The sequence below is a fragment of the Lepisma saccharinum genome, chromosome 28 (assembly GCF_977018435.1).
Source record: "Lepisma saccharinum chromosome 28, izLepSacc3.1, whole genome shotgun sequence".
Lineage (NCBI taxonomy): Eukaryota > Metazoa > Arthropoda > Insecta > Zygentoma > Lepismatidae > Lepisma > Lepisma saccharinum.
The window spans coordinates 31290893-31310277 of record NC_139256.1 but is presented as its reverse complement, the minus strand read 5'-3'; the positions used below and the strand labels follow the sequence as shown (position 1 = coordinate 31310277).

General features: G+C 37.4%; 1 protein-coding gene across 1 annotated transcript in view; it reads left to right on the top strand.

The window, feature by feature from the left end:
• Positions 1–18235, top strand: part of LOC145981072 (CLIP domain-containing serine protease HP8-like) — a 55255-nt gene extending 37020 nt beyond the window's left edge. The window contains exons 3-7 of the mRNA XM_083114193.1: positions 1047–1403; positions 10881–10989; positions 13777–13958; positions 15132–15230; positions 16230–18235. Of these exons, the coding sequence (XP_082970319.1) occupies positions 1047–1403; positions 10881–10989; positions 13777–13958; positions 15132–15230; positions 16230–16546 (1064 nt within the window). The 3' untranslated portion in view covers positions 16547–18235. The remainder of the gene's footprint in view (positions 1–1046; positions 1404–10880; positions 10990–13776; positions 13959–15131; positions 15231–16229) is intronic.
• The last annotated feature ends 1150 nt before the right edge of the window (positions 18236–19385 follow it).

The window sequence follows — 19385 nt, the reverse complement described above, 5'->3', positions numbered from 1 at the left end:
TCTTTGAAGCCCTTTCCGGACATCCATGAGCTGTATATTTCCCATACACACAAAGCCCTTCCGCGCTTTCCAGAATTCATCAGCATGTCTCAAACTGGTGAACAAAAAATGACGTCAAATACGGTGAAAGCTGGAAAGCTTCTGACTGAAACAAATGAAAGCTAGATTCAGAAAGCGTGCGTTTAATAGGAAAAATTCAGTGATGCTGATCTAAAAATATATTTCGTGAATATCATCTTCTCACATAGCAATATTTCATTTAACATGGTCAATACAAATTTATGTCATTTTTTGGGGAAAATATAGAATATTTATTTGCCCTCAGTGCAACAAAATCGGCGTGTCATTCTCAACTATTGTCTACAGAACGTATGTCAGGAATCACGACAAGTTTCAAAGCAGACGGCGCTATTTCGATGCTTCAGCTGTACAAAATCTGCACGCTGGTGCAAAATGATGGCGTCATGGTTTAACCTGGTGAAGGTTTTCGTGGACACCGGTAAAGTTCAAGTCCTGATTGAAACGTCAGTTCTGTATCTTTGACATAACTCGAGAGGAAGCCGGCCGGACGCGTATCTGGTTTCGATCCAGCGCCTGTTTTTCTGAGAAGGGCTGTTGTCACTTTTACCAGCAGTGTTTAGACATCCAACACGAACTGCGACGAAGTTACACTCCCAAGGCCTCCACATTGTATTAAAAAAGTAGCACAGCACAATAACACAACCTAGCAAAGATAAACACACCCTCACGTTATGAAATCTCTAAAGAAACTGAATTGCCAACATCTCATTTACTCCACGTGGACTTGACAAGTACTGTCAGTTCCTAAAACGGCCGGTGTTGGTGGAAAATGTTTGAGGGAAACACTTACTGGGCTCCACGTGGACTTGACATGGTTTTCAGAGGGGAAACTGATCTTCCGGAACTTTCTTTGAAGTAAAGTGAAGTTCGAATCAGGACTTCAACTATACACGCAGTAAACCAGTGGGTTCTGCAAAGCGCCGTTTGACCGGATGCAACTAACTCCTTTTTGTTTCTCTTTTCAGGAGCTTATAGAGGAGGAAGCGACACAAACATCGACGAATCGCTCTGTTCCTTCGACACCCGGTGCATACCCCTCTCCGAATGCAGGGTCATGTACGACTTGTTAGACAGAAGCTGCCTGGCACCTCGCAAGCTACGAGAACTCACTTGCGGCTACGACGGTGTGAGACCTCTGGTGTGCTGTCCGCAAAGTGGCCAGACACCACCGGGACCGCCGACAACGGGGGGCGGGGGTGGCAGTTACACTCCCCCGCCGCGAGGTGGCAACACTTGCGGGATATCGCAGCTAATGAACTTCCGAGCGACGTGGAGAGGAGGGCTTGGGTCGCATCCTTGGGTGGTGAGAGTTGGATTCAAAAGTAAGTATATGAGAGGGCGTTGGGGGGACCATAGCTCCTCCCTGTAAATTATAATTATTTATAACAAAATTGATAAGAAAGTTAAAGCTATTATGTTAAATTGAACTATAAACTACTAATAAGTAAGCCCAATTATACTATATATAAATAATTTGTAACAAAGGACCTGGATTAATGTAAAGAATAAAGGTTAACTCGCTGGATTCAAAATACAGTTCCTTCCAGTTATTCGGGTTTGTCACACATGTTAATAGTTGCAGAGATTGGGTTCCAAATCTGGGGGGCCGAGGTGTGGAAACTGGAGGGGGCAAGGACAGTTTATTTTCTCTTTCTACATAAGGTTTAGCATAGTGCGGGGTAAAAGTAGCAAAAATTGGGGGGGCGGGCAATTATGGCGTTAAAGGACTGTCTCCCATTAAGCATGGTTTTATGTTTCATACAGGCCTGGATTTATGGAGAGCTTAGGGGGTTATAGACTCAGTCCACCTGTTTATAAATAGAGGCCTCGATCAGGGCGGAAATACTTACAAAAAAGGACTTCAAACTGAAAGAATGGGATATTTGAAAAGTGGTATAAATATAACTAACCATTTTGGCATAGCTTGGCCTAAAAGTAAAAACTGAAATAGTATTCGGGGTGGGGGGCTCACCCACTTCTTGGGCTTCCACATACATAAATTCCCGTCTATGGTTTCATAATGATTAATGTTCGGAAATTGATCAAACGTAATTGTAATTTGTTACTTAGCGCCGCTTTTCTTCCACTCTTGACTAATCGCGACTATGAGGAGTGATGATTAGATAAAATTGATGAATAAACAATCACAAGAACACACATGCTCAAGCGTTCGTGTACGAACTAGTCCAAGGTGTAGTGGTGATAGAAACTGTGGGTGTATAGTCAGATTCAAAGATGTGTGGACCCAAAATTGACAATCACTATTTTCATACAATAAGTTAAGTGCCCTGACCCACTTCCGGTTGTGTCTGATGAACCAAATTCTCTAGTATTACGCATGCATCCCTTCGTTGTATGCATTGCAAGTTTCAAGCATGTATATAATAAACCTTTGGGTGTTAGAAGTGTAAACATAACAAATGGTGAAGCTATATTGGAAAATGGAGTCTTCAGAGTTGCGAGTTGTGATCAAGTATCTACGGTTAAAAGGTCTATCACCTCAAGACGTCCACAATGATGTTGTGCAGACATTGGGGGGATAAAGCACCTTCAAATTCCACGGTAAAGAAGTGGTACAGGGAATTCAGCTGCACTTGTAAATCATGTGAAGATATACCGGAAAACCATCAACAGCCATTAGCCAGGAAACTATCGACCGCGTACAACAACTAATCAACAATGATAGGAGATTCACCACTAGGACACTTCTGACATTGTTGGCATATGAAATGGTAGCATTCATACGATTTTAACTGACCACTTGGGACTAAAAAAGTAAGTTGTCGCTGGGTGCCTCGCATGTTGACACATGCTCAAAAACACGGCAGGTGTAACCACAACTGCTATCCAATCCTGTGGCTTCAAAGCTCGCGACATCCACCTTTTTCCGCATATCCACCGGTACCACCTGTTTTCTAAACTAAAGGAAGAGCTGCGTTGTAAGAAATTTAACAATGATTCTGATATCATGAACGCTGCTGAGTAGTGGTTACAGGAGCAAGACAGAACATTTCAGCGTTAGAAAAACGATGTCGTAATTGTCAGGCACTGGGAGGGGACTAATATGTCGAAAAGTGATGGACGAAATTTCCCGATACCACTACCGGAAGTGGGTCAGGGCACGGACTTATTGTACGCCCCTCGTATTTCCAATTTTACTCTCTGCATGACGTGATTTTTCAGTAAGAGTATTAGAGGGTTAATCCTGAACTTACTCCATGCAGCACACAATGTTTATATGTTTATGTAATGTTTATATTTCTGTGATGTTGCAATGCCTCAGTTACATTATATTGCATATATGTAATTGTAACGTGCCTCATGTATGTCATATTCGATTTCACAGCTTTTTATCCAATTGCTGAACCTTACACTGCCAAAAATAAACTGAATTAATATGGTGAACAATCTGAATGTGTGTCTAAACTTGGCTACCTGTGTGGGCACACAATATTAGCATACTTCCCAAAGTACGCCGATCACTATATGGTTGTGTAAACTTAATCGTTTCCTCAATATCGTAAAATCGAGCCGTACTCTGCTTCCCTCATAAATCACGAGTTTATGAAGGAATTGGAAGTTAATATGGTTTCCCAAAGAAACTACACATTAAGATGAAACTGAGAAAGAACCGAACTCCACTCGTTGGAAAGTATTAAATGTTAAATAACGTCTTCTCACGGGTCTCCATAACTAATTGTGTGAGCTTGCAAGCCACGGTTGTTCTGATTATAAAATATAATATTAATGCAAGGGAAATGTGAAATTAAATTCTGCTCACTGGGCTTACGTAATATTCTACCAACACTGCGGAAGGTCTGTTTCGGGTTAATAGGTTTTTATGCCTGGGAATGTAGCCTGATAATCTCGTATCATTCCTAATCATCCATATCTTGGAATATTAAGTTAGAGTAGGGAAGTTGAAGAAATCGAGTACGGGGAAAAGAATCGAAAGCCTGTATAAATCGAGGTAGCTTGCAAGTATCATCCACGTATATCTGGAACGTTACAAGCGAATGTAATCCCGGAATTCAGATTAATTTCTACCGTCCCGAAATCCAGGGATTACAATGATTGATTGTAGTTTATTTTACTTCGCTTTTCTGCCACTTTCGGCTAAACGGCACACATGGACAGAACATAGCACACGCCCTTCAGAAGATTGTGCTGGCTGTGAGCCCAGATTAGGGTTACGAGATCGCTACAAGGGAAATGTAGGACATGCTGTCCCAAAATGTAGGACTTTAAGTCAAAATGTCGGACACAAAACATTCGCAATAAATAATACTTATTTCTACAGAAAGTAATTTAAAAATGACACTTTCTTTTCATTTAAAAATGAATTCTTAATGAAATTTTAAATGCAAAATTTCAAAACTTGTAATCATACTAAACAATGAATCTCACTACATGTTCTAACTGGTACTTCTCAGAGAAGCCAATTTTTCTCAAAATTTCAGGTTCAGTCAAAATATAATTATGTTAGAATGGACATTCAAGCTCTTTGAAATTATAGGGACCAGTCCCAAACTTTTTACAGAATTTATGAATAAAATATTTTTTTCATGAGTCCGTTGTGCTGATGGAATGAAAGTACTCTCTCAACATTTGCATTATGACCTGCAATGGCAAACAAATACTCAGCAGTTACCGTAATTTGAAATGGTTCCAAAAGTTTCATCTTGGGCAGTTTTTAGTTCAACAAAAGAGTTTCTACCCAAGATAACACATCCAAAATTCTTAACTTTTTCAGGACTTTTCTTAACCTTTTTTTCGTTTTTCTTAACGTTTATTTATTTAACCCCTACTTAGGTAAAGTTGGAAATTAGTAATTAAGTAAACTGTATTTGACAGATTAGCGAGGCTCTGGGGTTTGGACTCTTACGTGAGGCTTGATTTGGGGGGGGGGGGGTCGACCCTATATGTTTGTGATTGTCCCTTCATCCATCTTATCTTGCCATAATTCATCCTAATCTTCGCGATTAGCCAAAGGGTGAGAAAAGTGAAGTAAAATAAACCAAATCAAATAGCAAATGTATCAGCAAAAATTCTTGACCACAAGAATAATTTCTCGAATTTTTATTGACTTCAAGCCCTACTTGCTGATTTCTTAACTTTATCTTGACTTTCATGACTTTCTTGACTAGAAGACACCCTCAATAACTTTGTTCTCTATATCCCCCCTGCTTTACAATCAAAATATTGAATGAAAATGGGAAACACCTTGTCCCATCAGTATAAACCCGAAGTCAAGACATTCCGCTCAGGTATTGAACAGTGACTTCATCAGAAAGTGGCACGAAAACTTTGTTCATTAATTGCTTCCGATTTCCCGTTTGTTCTCTAGCCGGACAACTTCTCTTTTCTTTTTTGGCAATGACTGAATCAAAATAAATTTCACTACTGAGTTTGGGAGCTCAGTCCATAGACTTGTAACTTCCCTAACTTCTTTGTTCAACTGAAACACGTATTTTCCTTATTAATACCGGGTGTTTCAACAGAAATGCCGTGATTTCAAATGGCATTTTAAAATATTTATAACTACTCAAAAAAATAATTACATAATCTGATAGAGAAAACGTAAAAGTTTAATGGAAAGCATGTTCGAAATGTCCACCTTGACGATTTATCATTTCTTGCACCTGGTTGCACATGTTGTCAAATATCTGACCAAGGGCTGCACGACTAACTTGTGCAGTACACTGTTCGATGTTTGCTTTCAAATCATCTAGTAATCGCACTCCTCGTTTGAAAACACCCTGCTTTAGGAAACCCCACAAGAAATAGTCTCACGGGTTTAAATCAGGGCTAGTTGGAGGCCACTCTAAACCATTTTGAAATAAATGTGTGTAGCGATTGTCAGGACAGGTTCAGTTGTATGCGGCCTAGCTCCGTCTTGCTGGAACCATTGCTGACGAATTGAACAACGTTTCCGTCGAAGACCAGGAATGAAGTACAGTATTCCTGCAGCATTTGCAAATAATTTTCTGATGTGACATAGCCATCAAAAAAGAAAGGTCCAATCAAGCCACTTTTCGATACACCACCATACCAAAACCTTTTGTGCGTACAGAGGTGTCTCCTTCGTTTCATGTGGATTATAGGTTGTCAAAAATTAAATTTTAGACTTTTGTCAATCATACCATATACAAATTATTACTGGGAATATACTAAATATTTTTTAGGGTGATTTGAAATCACGGCGTTTCTGTTGAAACACCCGGTATTATGTGACGCTCAAAATGTAAGACATTTTTGATATTTTTCAAATTCCTCCCGGACGCCGGACATAAGGCTAAAATGTAGGACATGTCCGGGAAAAACCGGACGTCTTATAACCCTAGCCCATATGCCAAAGACTCGTTAGTCTGAAACATTCAGACTACGTGGAAGTGAGGCTCATATTTCGGTGCCATTACAAAGGGCACCTTACGCCCCAAAATTATAGTTAAACTATAGTGCAGAAGGCCTTAGAAAGAGCGTTTCGCGGGCTAACAGCAGACGTCGCTCGCACACTATTGCCGATACTCTCGTGTCGTCTGCTCCTCAGCCGAACAAACAGGCCGAGGTAGCAAGAGGCAGAGGTCATTCACCCTTCCAGAAGGGTGCAGCGAGTTAGCTGTGGCAACCGGGCTCGCTCATTCGCGGACCTGATTGGTTCTCGCAGACACCCTCCCATATTGTTGTCTGCTGTAAGCCCGCGAAGCGATCTTTCTAAGGCCTTCTGCACTATAGACACAATCAAATGATTGTGTGAGGGAACGTATGTAACAAAATAAATACACAAATTGCGTATACGCATAATGTTCATTTTCTGATCTGAAACTTCTCAACGGTTTGTGTTTTACACAAGACCTTACTGCAAAAATGAAATTTATGCAAATGAAATCACGTGACTTCTGAAAAATAGTTTCTTTCCTTAGTGTTATTTCTGGTGATGGACGTCCGCAGGATTTTTCCAGGGAGGGCTAAGCAAGGTATTTTTTTCCAAGGGGGGGCAAAGGAGGCATATTTTTCCACATAATAGTGATGCCCTCTCACAAAATAGTGTTTCAGTCTGAAATTATCATGTTCCTTCAACGCACTTGTAATAATTAACATGAAGTAATGTGACTGAAATGAAATCGTGTGAAATACGAGGGTTACAGCAAAAGTTATGGCAACCATTTTTTCCCACGATAATGCGGGTCAGGCAAGACATTTTAAAAAATACAGTGGAGACCCCGTCAAATGCAATGTATTGTGACGCCACTAGATGGCAGTTGCTGCCAAGACACTGAAGTGAGGGAAGTGGGAAGTCAGTGCGTGTTTAACAGTCGTGCAGGATGGATGTGACCTGGCGTGAACAGCGTTCTTGTGTGGAAATAGCAGTTCCCCGCGGAAGGAAGGCGAGAGAATGTCACACTGAGCTTGTGGAAGCTTTAAGAAATGATGTTCTACCATACCGAACTGTTGCGAGGTGGGCAGCAGCATTCGGGCGTGGAAGAGAAGCAACTGCCGACATGTAACATTTAGGACGACATTTGTAACAAACGATTGATGTTTCTTATTTTGTATATTTCTCTATCTTGACACAGATCGCTATGTTATTCAAAATTCATACATTAAACTTTAGCATATATCAAGACCTTCCAATTGCATATTTTACAATTTCTTGCCTGACCCGCATTATTGTGGAAAAAAAATAGTTGCCCTGACTTTTGCTGTAACCCTCGTATATAATTTTTGGGTGGACATTCATTTTCCATGGGGAGGCGTACATCCTTCCGGACATACGCGGTTCTGGTGTTATATTGCTCATGAATATACTGGTAGTAGCTGTGCAGCTTATAATATAAGGTATCAACTTCAATATAGCAGCCATATTGGGTGGCGTGGCTTTATCGCACGCACTATACTCCTGATTGCACTACATTCCTACGCGGAAGATTCCTGCACCGATACCATTGGAGTAAATAATAGGATTTCTTAACAGCCACGTGCATTTGTTTACTTTGTCTTCGCTCTTACAGCGGATGTAGAATAGGCTAAATATAGTCTATGGACGGAATTTACAAGAACCTCCTTTCTCAGAGAAAACCAAAGAAGACCACAATGGGATAGTTACTTCACTGCCAACAATTCCCAGAGCATATCTTCCGTAAAAATGTAACCTTGAGATCCCACACAAAGAGAAACTCTCTCTACAATAAAGTAAAATCTTACAGCAATGAGGAAATATATCTATCTACATACAAAGCACAGAGAAGTACAAGCATACATAATGTCATGTCAAATGTAATATGTTATGTAAGAGAGAGAGTAAAAATACTATCACAGGCGGCAGTAGCGGCAACTTTTGAGAAACATTGGGTGTGTTGAATCTGATATTTGCTATATAATTTTATGCAATAATAAATGCTTATATGTACACATAGGCTGAGAATATGGTTAGAATATATAGGCTTCTACGTTTAAAAACAGTCTCAGGGCAGTTGTGAGAGAAATGCATGAATCTTACAGTGCCTTTTTTGCCTATATTAGTCATAACTAGGGGCATGGATATTTCGTTTTTGACAAAAAAACGAAATTTGAAAAAACATATTGTAGTGTTAATTTCTCATCTTTTTGAAAGGTGTGAGATGTATTTTGTGATCATGTTTTGTCACGAAATAATGCGAAATGAACTGCAAAAAGCGAAATTAACTCTTAAACACGAAATTCAGGGTTTTTTCACCGACGCGACGACACCTTTTAAGGTCTGAATTATCCGGAGAGTTATGCAATTCCCGGAAAATTTATTAATTCTGCTGTTAATATTAGAGGAGCAAAAATGGACTCCTTTACGCAGAAATAAACTTAATACTCTGATAACTACATAAATGTGCTATTATAAGTAAAATGTTAATTGTGTGGAATAAGTGTAGTTTTTAAATCAAATTTAGGATTATATTCACAATTTTAAAACCAAATGTCTTTTTATATACTACTTTTCATCCAATTTTTCACCGCTATAACACCGATATTTTATTTTATTTACCGCTTTTGAACCCGAAATTGACTCAGTTTTTTACCGAAATTTTGCTTTTTTAATTACCAAAAATATGTGCCTCTAGTCATAACTATTTCGAAAACTGCTTTTTAGTGCCTAATTGCGGAAAATGAAAAAAACAAATCTGTAGATTTGATTTCATCACTATTAGGACCTATTTAGTATCTTTAGGTGCTTTTGTGCACCATGCTGCTTATAAGCCCTTATCCTCCCTTACTTTCGTAATAACGATATGACCACGGTTAGCGTAAATAATATAGGACACTGAAAACTATGATTTTGGAGATATAACAGATTAGTATGCAAATTTTGATAATATAAATTCAGTGATTAATTTGTGAGAAATATTTAAATGTATAATGATGAAACATTTATTTATTTCTGAATTAAAACATGACAACAGCCAAATTATTGGGTGGGCTCGAGCCCCACAGGCCCATATAAGTTGGCACCACTGATAGCCGGTGTGGGAATATATTATCCTTGGGTTGGCAAATCAGTTGCTGATCTGTTACAAGCTGTGCTCAGTACAGTGCTTTGTTTTCTTTCGTTTGTATGATCATTTTTAAAATGTCCAGTGTATGTTTTTGTGAATAGAATGGGTCTCTGGTGTTTAAAGCATAAAATAATCAACAGCAAGATCTTAACATGCTGTTCCAGAATATTAGAAAACTTTGAGATTTAATGGGTAGTAAAAATAAAAGATTAAAATATAAAAACTAAGATAAAAACAATGGAATAAATGTCGAAGGGGATTATTTTGTTCTGTTGGTAATTAGCTTAACAATGTTGGTAATGAATAAAAAAAGAAGGGGTTTCCTAAGTTTTTAATTCATAATATCTAAAGAAAGAAAAATATATTTATGATACTGTGACAGCGTCAGAAAAATATGAGAGGATATTTGCTTAAAGTATATTCGGGCTGAAAGATCATATATCTAATTTGCCTTGAGTTTTGGTTTTAAGTTCACTTTAGGCACACAGAGGCTAATCGAGACCGTACCTATAGTTTAAGGTGGGATCCGAATGCCTGTGCAATGTCCCTCCACAGGATATCGAACCCTGGACCTCTCAATTTGAAGGCGACGACGTTACCATTATTACGATTTCCGCCTAAATTAATAGTAATTAATCAAATATGTAGTTTCTGGCCCTCACGGGTGTTAATTAATTATTCAAATAACCAATCTTAAGCAATTAATAATAATTACCATTCTATTATTATTAATGAAATAACTATAGAAGAAATTATGTATCTAATCCTACAAAAATTAAAGATATTCAATCAAATATTATTTTTATAATAATGTTAGAACCATTTAATACAAAAATTATAATATTTTTAATTAAAATTAAAATTTAATTAATAATAATGAAATAGTCCGCTAGTAAATTATCCAACTGAACATCCTTATATTATTTTTATTTACGAACCTCATTTACATCAATAATAATAAATTATGACACTACGCCATCGGGGAGGCCTAATTTCTTTTGTTTCCTGGAGAGAAAAAGCGTGTTCTGGTTTGAACTTCTGATACCGCCACTGTTCCATATACAATCAGCAGAAAATTTTACAGGGTGGCCCAAAAAAGGTAACCGAAATTAGAACAGCTGTATTGTATGTTCGGTTATCTTTTTTTGGGCCACCCTGTACTTTCAGTGCTTAGTTCACATGAAGGGGCATGGTCTAATCATTTCATCATATTCAACCAAGGCAGTAAGTACTATAAAAATAACATGAAAAAAATGTTTTAATTTTTTGCAGATTTGGCAACCGGTCTGATAGAATTCGCTTGCGGAGGTTCACTTATCACCAGGAGAGTTGTTCTCACAGCTGCGCACTGTGCACTTGCTAAAGCGGAAGGATACAGACTGTAAGTACACGTCAAAACATACTTATGTTCACTATGTAAAGCGAATTTGCGAGTAGTTATACACATCACGGAAGTATTACCGTCAGTATAAATGTTCGTTCTTCGTGATGCATTTTTGGATGTGGGATATGTTTCGGCTATATACATTGCTCTAGAGTCTAGACTAGTGGGAATTAGTTTGTGGGTCATTCCAGTATTACGTGTATCTTTCTAGACACGAGATTAGATTAAAATATTCATAATAACTGATTTCATATAATTATAGTCCGTTGTGGTGTCTGCTAACAAATGAAAAAATCATTGGTAAGATGACTAGGGAAAGGATTTTAAGGTGCAAAATTATGGTCAGGAAAGGGAGAAAAAAAAGAAGGGTTCTGATATTATATTCAAAAAGGTGTTGATAGAGTGTCTCTATTCAATGCTCCCTTTTTCTTCGCCTTCTGTATATAATGCGCGCGGACCGCAGAGAGAACGGTGGTTCTGCCGAATACGTTTTGTTCAAGTTTGTGTTTTCTCTCGCGGGTTTTGCTACATTATCTTGGGAACTATTTGGGCTGCAATGATTATATTATACCATTTTATAGTTCTCTTTCTGCTCTACAAAATGAGGCTATAGGATTTTATGCAGCTGCTCAAGAAGAGTGAACATCATTTCTCTGTCCAATATTTTAACAAAACATAAAAGAAAAGGAAGGAAAAAGGTGCTGAACCATCATAGAAGGGGTAAAAAGGTGATAAACGCGCTAATCTCACGAAAAGGTGCAAAAAAAGTGCAACAAAGTGTGTTCATTTCACTTGATTTCATGTCATAAAATACATATCTTAAACGATCGGTGTGAAAATAAGCTAGATTATTGGATATGTGCTGCACCTTAAAATCCGTTCCCTAATGATGACATAGCCTGAATGCACGAAAACCATTAACGAAAATGCGTTATTTGTCCGACGCTTTAAAAATGTAGCAAAATTTATTTGTCTGTGAAGCGTACAGGCTACTGATGCTAATAATTTTTGTTGGTGAATTATGCAAATTACATATCCACAAACATTTAAACCTTAATGCAATTAAAAACAATAATAATTTCCAGATTAATTCATTTTGTTATTTACATGTAGTAGCACCACTTTTCGTGAATACCCCTTCTGTAAACTTGATTGTTAAAAAAAAGTGTGTGCGTCAGTACTTAAGACTATTTACATCCGTCACATTGTGTGGGGTGAAGCCTCTTACCTTAGTTAAAATCTACACACAACTAAAATCCCCTTACCTAGGTTAAAAGCTGTATGGATGTAAGTCTCGTTGGCCTGCAACATTGCAGTAGAAGTTGACTCTTGAGCTCCCTCTGTGAAGGCCACCCCTTACACCTCAAAACGTCAATGCAGGAAGGGGGAAAAAGTGCATTCAACATGATATCAGAACGTTTCCAATAAAGATGAATGAAGAAAGCTCACAAGTTCCACAAAATAATGGTGAAATTAACTCTCATAAGAATTCTTGCAACCAATTCAGCTCTTATGGCGATAATCGTCATAAATGGCGCCCAACAAGGGATTTACCCATTCACATATTCACCACCTTCATCACTTACGTACTTTTGCGACAGAATAGTTGTAGAATACAACAGTTCGCAGACATCGTGTTCATTCACGATACATCTTCCAAGTTCAGGGAAGGTAAAAAAGAGCTGTTCTTCTATTATATGCTTTTATCAAGAAATTTCCAGTTCGAATTGTGGGATTTTTGTCCTAGCAGATTATGAGTTCATTATTTTTTGTCCAAATCAATGGCGAAACACTATATGCTTCGTAAATTGAGCATGTAGGGAACCTGCAGGTCCCCAATCTTGCCCCCTTCCTCACTACAGGGCTTACGCGGGTGGTCGCTACGCAAAGGCGTAACTTATCGGGGGCAAGGGGGGACACTTTACCCCCAAAAATATTAAGCTTACTAAATTTAAAAATTAAAGGTACTTTTCTTAACCTCCTGGAAACTGATTAGTAAAGTATTGAAGAGTATATTTTATGATTGCGCAATATAAGTTACTTAGGAAAATAGTTCTGGACTTTTTACAGGGGGGAAAACTTGTTGATCCTGGCTCCCAAAGTCTCAGGTTTGATTCTGCCCCCGAAAATTAAGTCCCAAGTTGGATTCTGCCACCGAAAGTTAAGTCCTACGTTTGATTCTGCCCCCGAAAGTTAAGTCGCAAGTTTGATTCTGCCCCCGAAAGTTAAGTCCTAAGTTTGATTCTGCCCCCCCAAAATTAAGTCTCACGTTTGACCCCCCCCCCCCCAAGTTAAGTCCCAAGTTCTGTTTTGCCCCTCCAAAGTTAGGGTTCAAGTTACGCCCATTCCACTACGCCACTGTAGTAATTAAAACAGGAAAAATAGATTTATTGGCACTTTACATTAGCTGCTTCATATAAATTTCTCGCTAATCTCGGACATCACAGTTCAAGTTTTTATTGAATGTGTAGAAATTGTAATCAGAAATACATATCAACAATCATTAAACTTGATAACACATTTCACAAGCGATCGTATAAAAACCAACGTCGTACGTGGTTGGGGATGGGGGGGGAAGTATTCAAATCTGCATTTTCGATATAAGAACCTAAATTACAAAAAAAATGTCTGAATGGAACATATTTAAACAATGAACTTCAAGATGGTAAAGTCATTGACGGGAAAAGTAATTGTGGGTACCTCTAGTGTTAAAATTTGGAACCATCTTTTTACAATTGGAAAAATAGTGAGGCAGCTTTTTAATTACATTTCTCCTATTTCCAGAGCCCTAGTGAGAGTTGGCGAATACGATTCGAGTCTAAATCCAGATTGTTCTGAAGATTTCTGCGCCCATCCGGTTCAAGACATCCCAGTTCAGCGGGTGGTGCCGCACGAGGGATACGAATCGCAGATCTTCAGACACGACGTGGCGCTCCTGTTTCTAACGCGCCCTGTTAACCTATCTGGTATGTACTACACCATGCCTTCTCATGACAAGGCCTGTGTGGAGACCCTGTTTATATGTAACGTCATCATTAGTAGGTTGTACATTGCAGTGTGGTGTCAGCATCACAGCCGTAAAATATGGTCAAACTATGTCAATTTTCTGCTTATTTAACATACATTTGCGACTATGATGCTGACCTACGAATGATGACGTTGAGTGTAAACTAAGAATCTCTGTGGTAAGTATTACAGTAATCTACCGAAAGTACTGCAGTCTTCGCACGCAATTAAAAACTGATAAATGTTAATGTAACGTGGGTGTTCTAAATTTAACATGTAACGAAGCATAGCGTCCTTGCCTTAGTAGACACTACGAAAATATTTTCACCTTAGCATCCAGAGAAGATACCATGAAAATTATTTCACCTTAGCATCCAGAGAAGACACACAGTTGGAAACCGAGTTACCAAATTTAGCTCTTCCTCCACGTTAAAAATTTTCAAGTTAGCAATTTAAGTGTCGTAAAGTAACTGTAAAAGTAACTGATGCATAAAAATAACTCGCATACAGTTATTTTTAAAAATAGCTACTTACATTAAAATTCCTAAAAAGTATCTGTTAATTCTAAACACTGGTTTTAATGTGTATGTATCTACATTCTTGACTGCAAGTCTAAAACAGCAAATCTTCCGCAAAATCGTCGCACAATAGAAGATTTCAAAACCGGTTGTGTAGGTATTCGTGACAAAACTCTGGAAGAAATTGTGAACACTTTTCATATACATTTTTGATATGATAGTGGCTTTTCTGAGTCATCTAATGTTATAAAATCTATCAGCTACCAATAAGTGTTCAATATGGAAATATTTATTTGTATAAATAGCACACAAACACACTGCAGTACTTAAATATACTACTTCAAAACGGTTCATATTTTTTGGAAGTACCCTGTTCGATATATTGGTAGCGTAGTTAGGCAATTCTTTTCTACAGGTCTTAAAATTAATCTCTGTTGATAAACTTCTTCCATAGAATTTCTCTACATCTATGTTAAAAAAATTGTCATTAGATAATTAAAGGAAAAAGTATTAAATGCTAAGGTGTTGAATTGTACTTATATCTAATGCACAGAGAGATAAATCATCGGAACTAGTTTTATACTAATTAGTTTTTATTTTTTAATTTTATTGTAGTTTCTGTTCAACCCATTTGCCTGTTTCCACGAACAAATGAATATCTAATTGGAAGAAGGGCGAAGCTTATTGGATGGGGAAGCTTACCTGGAACAGATGGTGGGTAACATGTTTTACGTTTATAGAATACTAAGTTTGACCAGAAAACGAAGAGTTTCGGTTTGCCTTCAATGATTTCTAGAGACCTGCAAGCTATTGCAGATTGGCTTGCTTTTATGATTTTCCTTAACATTTCAGCATGTTCAGTTGTGAGATGGAATTCTCCGAGAAACAGCTTGAGTTGAAATAGTGGGATATAACCTGTATTTCTTGTAATAATATAGCTTGCCTATGGGCTATTTCATTGTGACTGGTGTGGCATTAAGAAAAAATTACAGTCATTTTAAAATTATTTTCTTAGCGCTTTCAAATATGTAACTATCAATTCATGTAATTTCATTTTCCTTCATGAAAGTTACTCGTATTTAATTTCAGAATGTTCCACCCCCATCTCAATTTTAAGCTACAAAAAATACATTTCTTGTAATTGTGACGGGTGTGACACTTCTGAGACATGACTTCAGGACCTTCCTCAGTCTTTCAGAAAACTCTGTGAAATATACGAGTTTGCTGAAACAATTTCATTTTATTGATACAAAGCAAACTTTACCCGACATTTGGATGCTTTTAGTTTCTAAAAATATTACTACAAACTTTTTATAAACATTCTTTTTTTGCCTGTAAAGGGTGTGACAAATTTTGTGATGGGTGTGACATCATGCACATGTAGGATTATGGACAGTATATTTCCCTTTGTATAAAAATTTAGCATAGCGTGGGGGCAAAAGTGACAAAAAGTAGGGGGCAACTGCCCCCCCCCCCGCCCCTTAATCGCCGCCACTGACTACATGACCAATTGCTGCCATCTACACTCCCTTTCATTTTATAATGGGTGGTGAGGGACTTTTGACTCACCATGTAGAATAAATATGTCATGCGCCAAAGTATGCTCTAAAGATGTTAAGGTTAGGCGGTCAAGGTCTATACTTCTGGACCACCAGGCCTCACAAAAGTTTCACATGACAAAATTAATTTAATCGAATGTTTTTCTTGTTGCAGACGCACCAAGTGAGCAACAGATTATAGACATCCCCGTCGTTTCTTCGGCTGAGTGTGTCAGAATCTACAGCTCAAAGATCCCCATTACGAGCAACCAGCTCTGCGCAGGCGGGGAAGTGAACAAGGATGCGTGCGCAGGCTTCGGAGGTTCCCCGCTCATCCTGATCGACCAATCACGAAACAGGCCCCCGGTCTACTATCAGGTCGGGATTGTTTCTTTCGGATCTAACAAGTGTGGACTCGAGGGTGTTCCAGGGGTGTACACAAGAGTGGACAGATACTTGGACTGGATCAGAAACAAGCTCAATAATGTGTGAGTGACATACTAAATGATTAAAAAATTAACAAAATATGTGGTCTTGGAAAAACAGTGTTGCTAGCAAGAACCAACATATAGTGATATGACTAGGTTAGTTTTCCAGAGAGACTTATATCTATATCTTGTAGAAGACAAAGATATGTGCAAGTGAAGTTTCGTTTCCCCATGGGCACACTTGAACACCTCTGAAAAAAATATGCAAAAAAAGAAAGCTACTTTATATCTCTTTATAGCATGCAAATGTAAAAACAAAAATCTTCCAATAGTTTTCCCTGTGTGTTCCCTTTGGGCTCGGGGAGTTGCGGTTTGCACGTGGATAAGAAAAAGAAGGATCTTAAGGTTTCCACAAGTCGGGAAAGTGAAGTCTGCAACTGTTCGGAATCCCACTTATCACGAAGTAATTTTTGCAAGTTGGGATGATTTTTTTTGCATGACCCCCACACTAAAAATATCGAAGTACTTATACACACACACAAAGAAAATCTTTTGGGTTATAAAATAAACTATTTTTTTCATGTAGTAAAACAGAATGTCTTGTTTGCATTACGTCTACTTTATGCACAGATGGGCTAATCGGTTTTAAATTGGGATGAGTAGCTCGTTTAACAAGAAGAGTTTTTTATGCTACAAAGAATATTCCTGGCAAACAAAATTCCCAAAGAAATATTTTGTAACGTACAAGTCTCTGACATTACTAAAAGAGAGAGAGAAACAAGAAAGAAATAGTAATATATACCACAAACTACGAAATTTCCAGGCATGCCACTGCATAAATTATATAGGAAACTCTCGAACACATTTTCAAAGTAATTAGTGGAACGTTAAGTAAAGTCACAAAGATTTAAAACCTGCCACAAATAAGAAAAAATAAAAAGCTTTAGTAAGTCAGTGTTCACAAGAAGTCACTAAAAACAAATATAAATTTGTAAAATTAAGTTTCTTCCAAGCATTTTCAATGTTAATATTGAACGGCTTGATCACAAAAATAACTCCAACTAGATAAAAACAATTTAAGATAGTTTTACAGACAAATTATATAATTTTTCACGCTTATTTAAATTGTGAGCATAGTTTTATCCTCACCACGAACTTTTCTGGGTAAGAATTTCTTCTTTCCACGTTAAAAGTTTCGATCCGCTTATGTTGAACATATAAAAAAGCATAAAATATTGAACCATGAAGCAAAGTTATGCATGCAAATAAATTAACAGCTTGTCCTGTGAAGTCCGATAAAGAATTAGAATAGAAGATTTGCACATTCCGTAACATAGTTTAAAAACTAGATACAATGCAAAAATGTTACACACACGTGCAAAAGTAATTTTATGTAATCTTACATGTTAGATGTTAAATACTGAAAAATACATATCGGCAACTTGAATAAAATAATATGGAGATCTATTTTAATCCTAGTCGAGATGTGAATAATATTTGTGTGCTGAAAAGTGTGTTTTTTCTTTCTTTAAAGGAGATATAATTCGAACCAACTAATGATCTAGCTCTACAGCTTGCAATAATAATCATCATGTAACAGATTATTATTAATTAGTTTTGCTAGCAACCCCCCACATTCGGAGCAGACAAATTCTGCTTCCCGAGTTAGTATTTGTAAATTATGCGTGTATATTGTAAGCACTATGTACATAATACAAATATTTTTGTACACGAAAAATAAAGATATTTTGAAACAAAATATATGTAGCTCAATGTATTGTTTGATAATTTGGTGCAAATAAACACGTGATTTTATTTTACAAGAGGAAAAGGTCTAAATATGGGCCCCCCTTTTTATGTTGTCATTTGCGGAGGAAGAAAAATAATATATGAAGCACCTGCCTTTAAAATGCATATCTATGAAATATATACTTAAATGTAATAGCTTGCTAAAGTATAGAAGCTCTCCATTTTAAAAAGGAAAACAATTTCCAAAAAATTGTAAAATCATGTATTTCAAAATTGTGGTCTAAATATGGGCAATATCACAAAAATCAATTAATTTTTTTAAAAAAAAACAGTCATTTATATCCAAAATATTATAAAATTCATATTTATAAATAATCTGTTGTTTTGAAAATCACGCGGAATGGGAACAATCGAAATTAAGAAAAACATCCAAATATTTGTTGAAAATGTGATCTCAACATTAGACGTCATAGCCCATATTTAGACCATCACGTTATTTTTCTTCTTCAATTTATTTTCGCTCTCTGTGGTACATATTTCACAAACACATCATGGCATTATAAAAGCCCACATTTGTTTTATGTACCGCTAATATCATAACTTATACAAAGCAGATGAGAATTCAGAAAATACAGAGTTAAAACATACTTCCAAAACGTTTTCGGAGGTCGCAATTCTATAACAGCGTCCAAGGCCGAAACTAACCACCACTTTCTCTTGCGAATTGGCGCCGCAACCTTTGTCCTTGACAGATAACCAGTTCCAATAGCCTCTGCCAGGCTGCAGCACCCGGGAACGCTGATAACTCCAAAGCCCATATTTAAACCTTCACCCATATTTAGACCTTCTCCTCTATTATTTAGGTTAGACGTGAATCCTTACAGGTGAAAGCAATATCATTTATGATTTAGTTACGGAAACTAACACACATATCTCTGGAACTGTATCACCCACAGACATGCATGCTGTGCGTGTAACGCTGTCAGGAGAAGCAGTTTGACAACGTGCAGAATATATTATATTCATCCTTTTGATGATGAAACACAATTAAAAAAAGCAAAAAGTTTATCGAAGCTGGACGCACATCACTTTTTACTGCCAGGCCGAATTTTTCATTTTCTTGTGGGAGACTGTAGTTACTGTATTCTGATGGT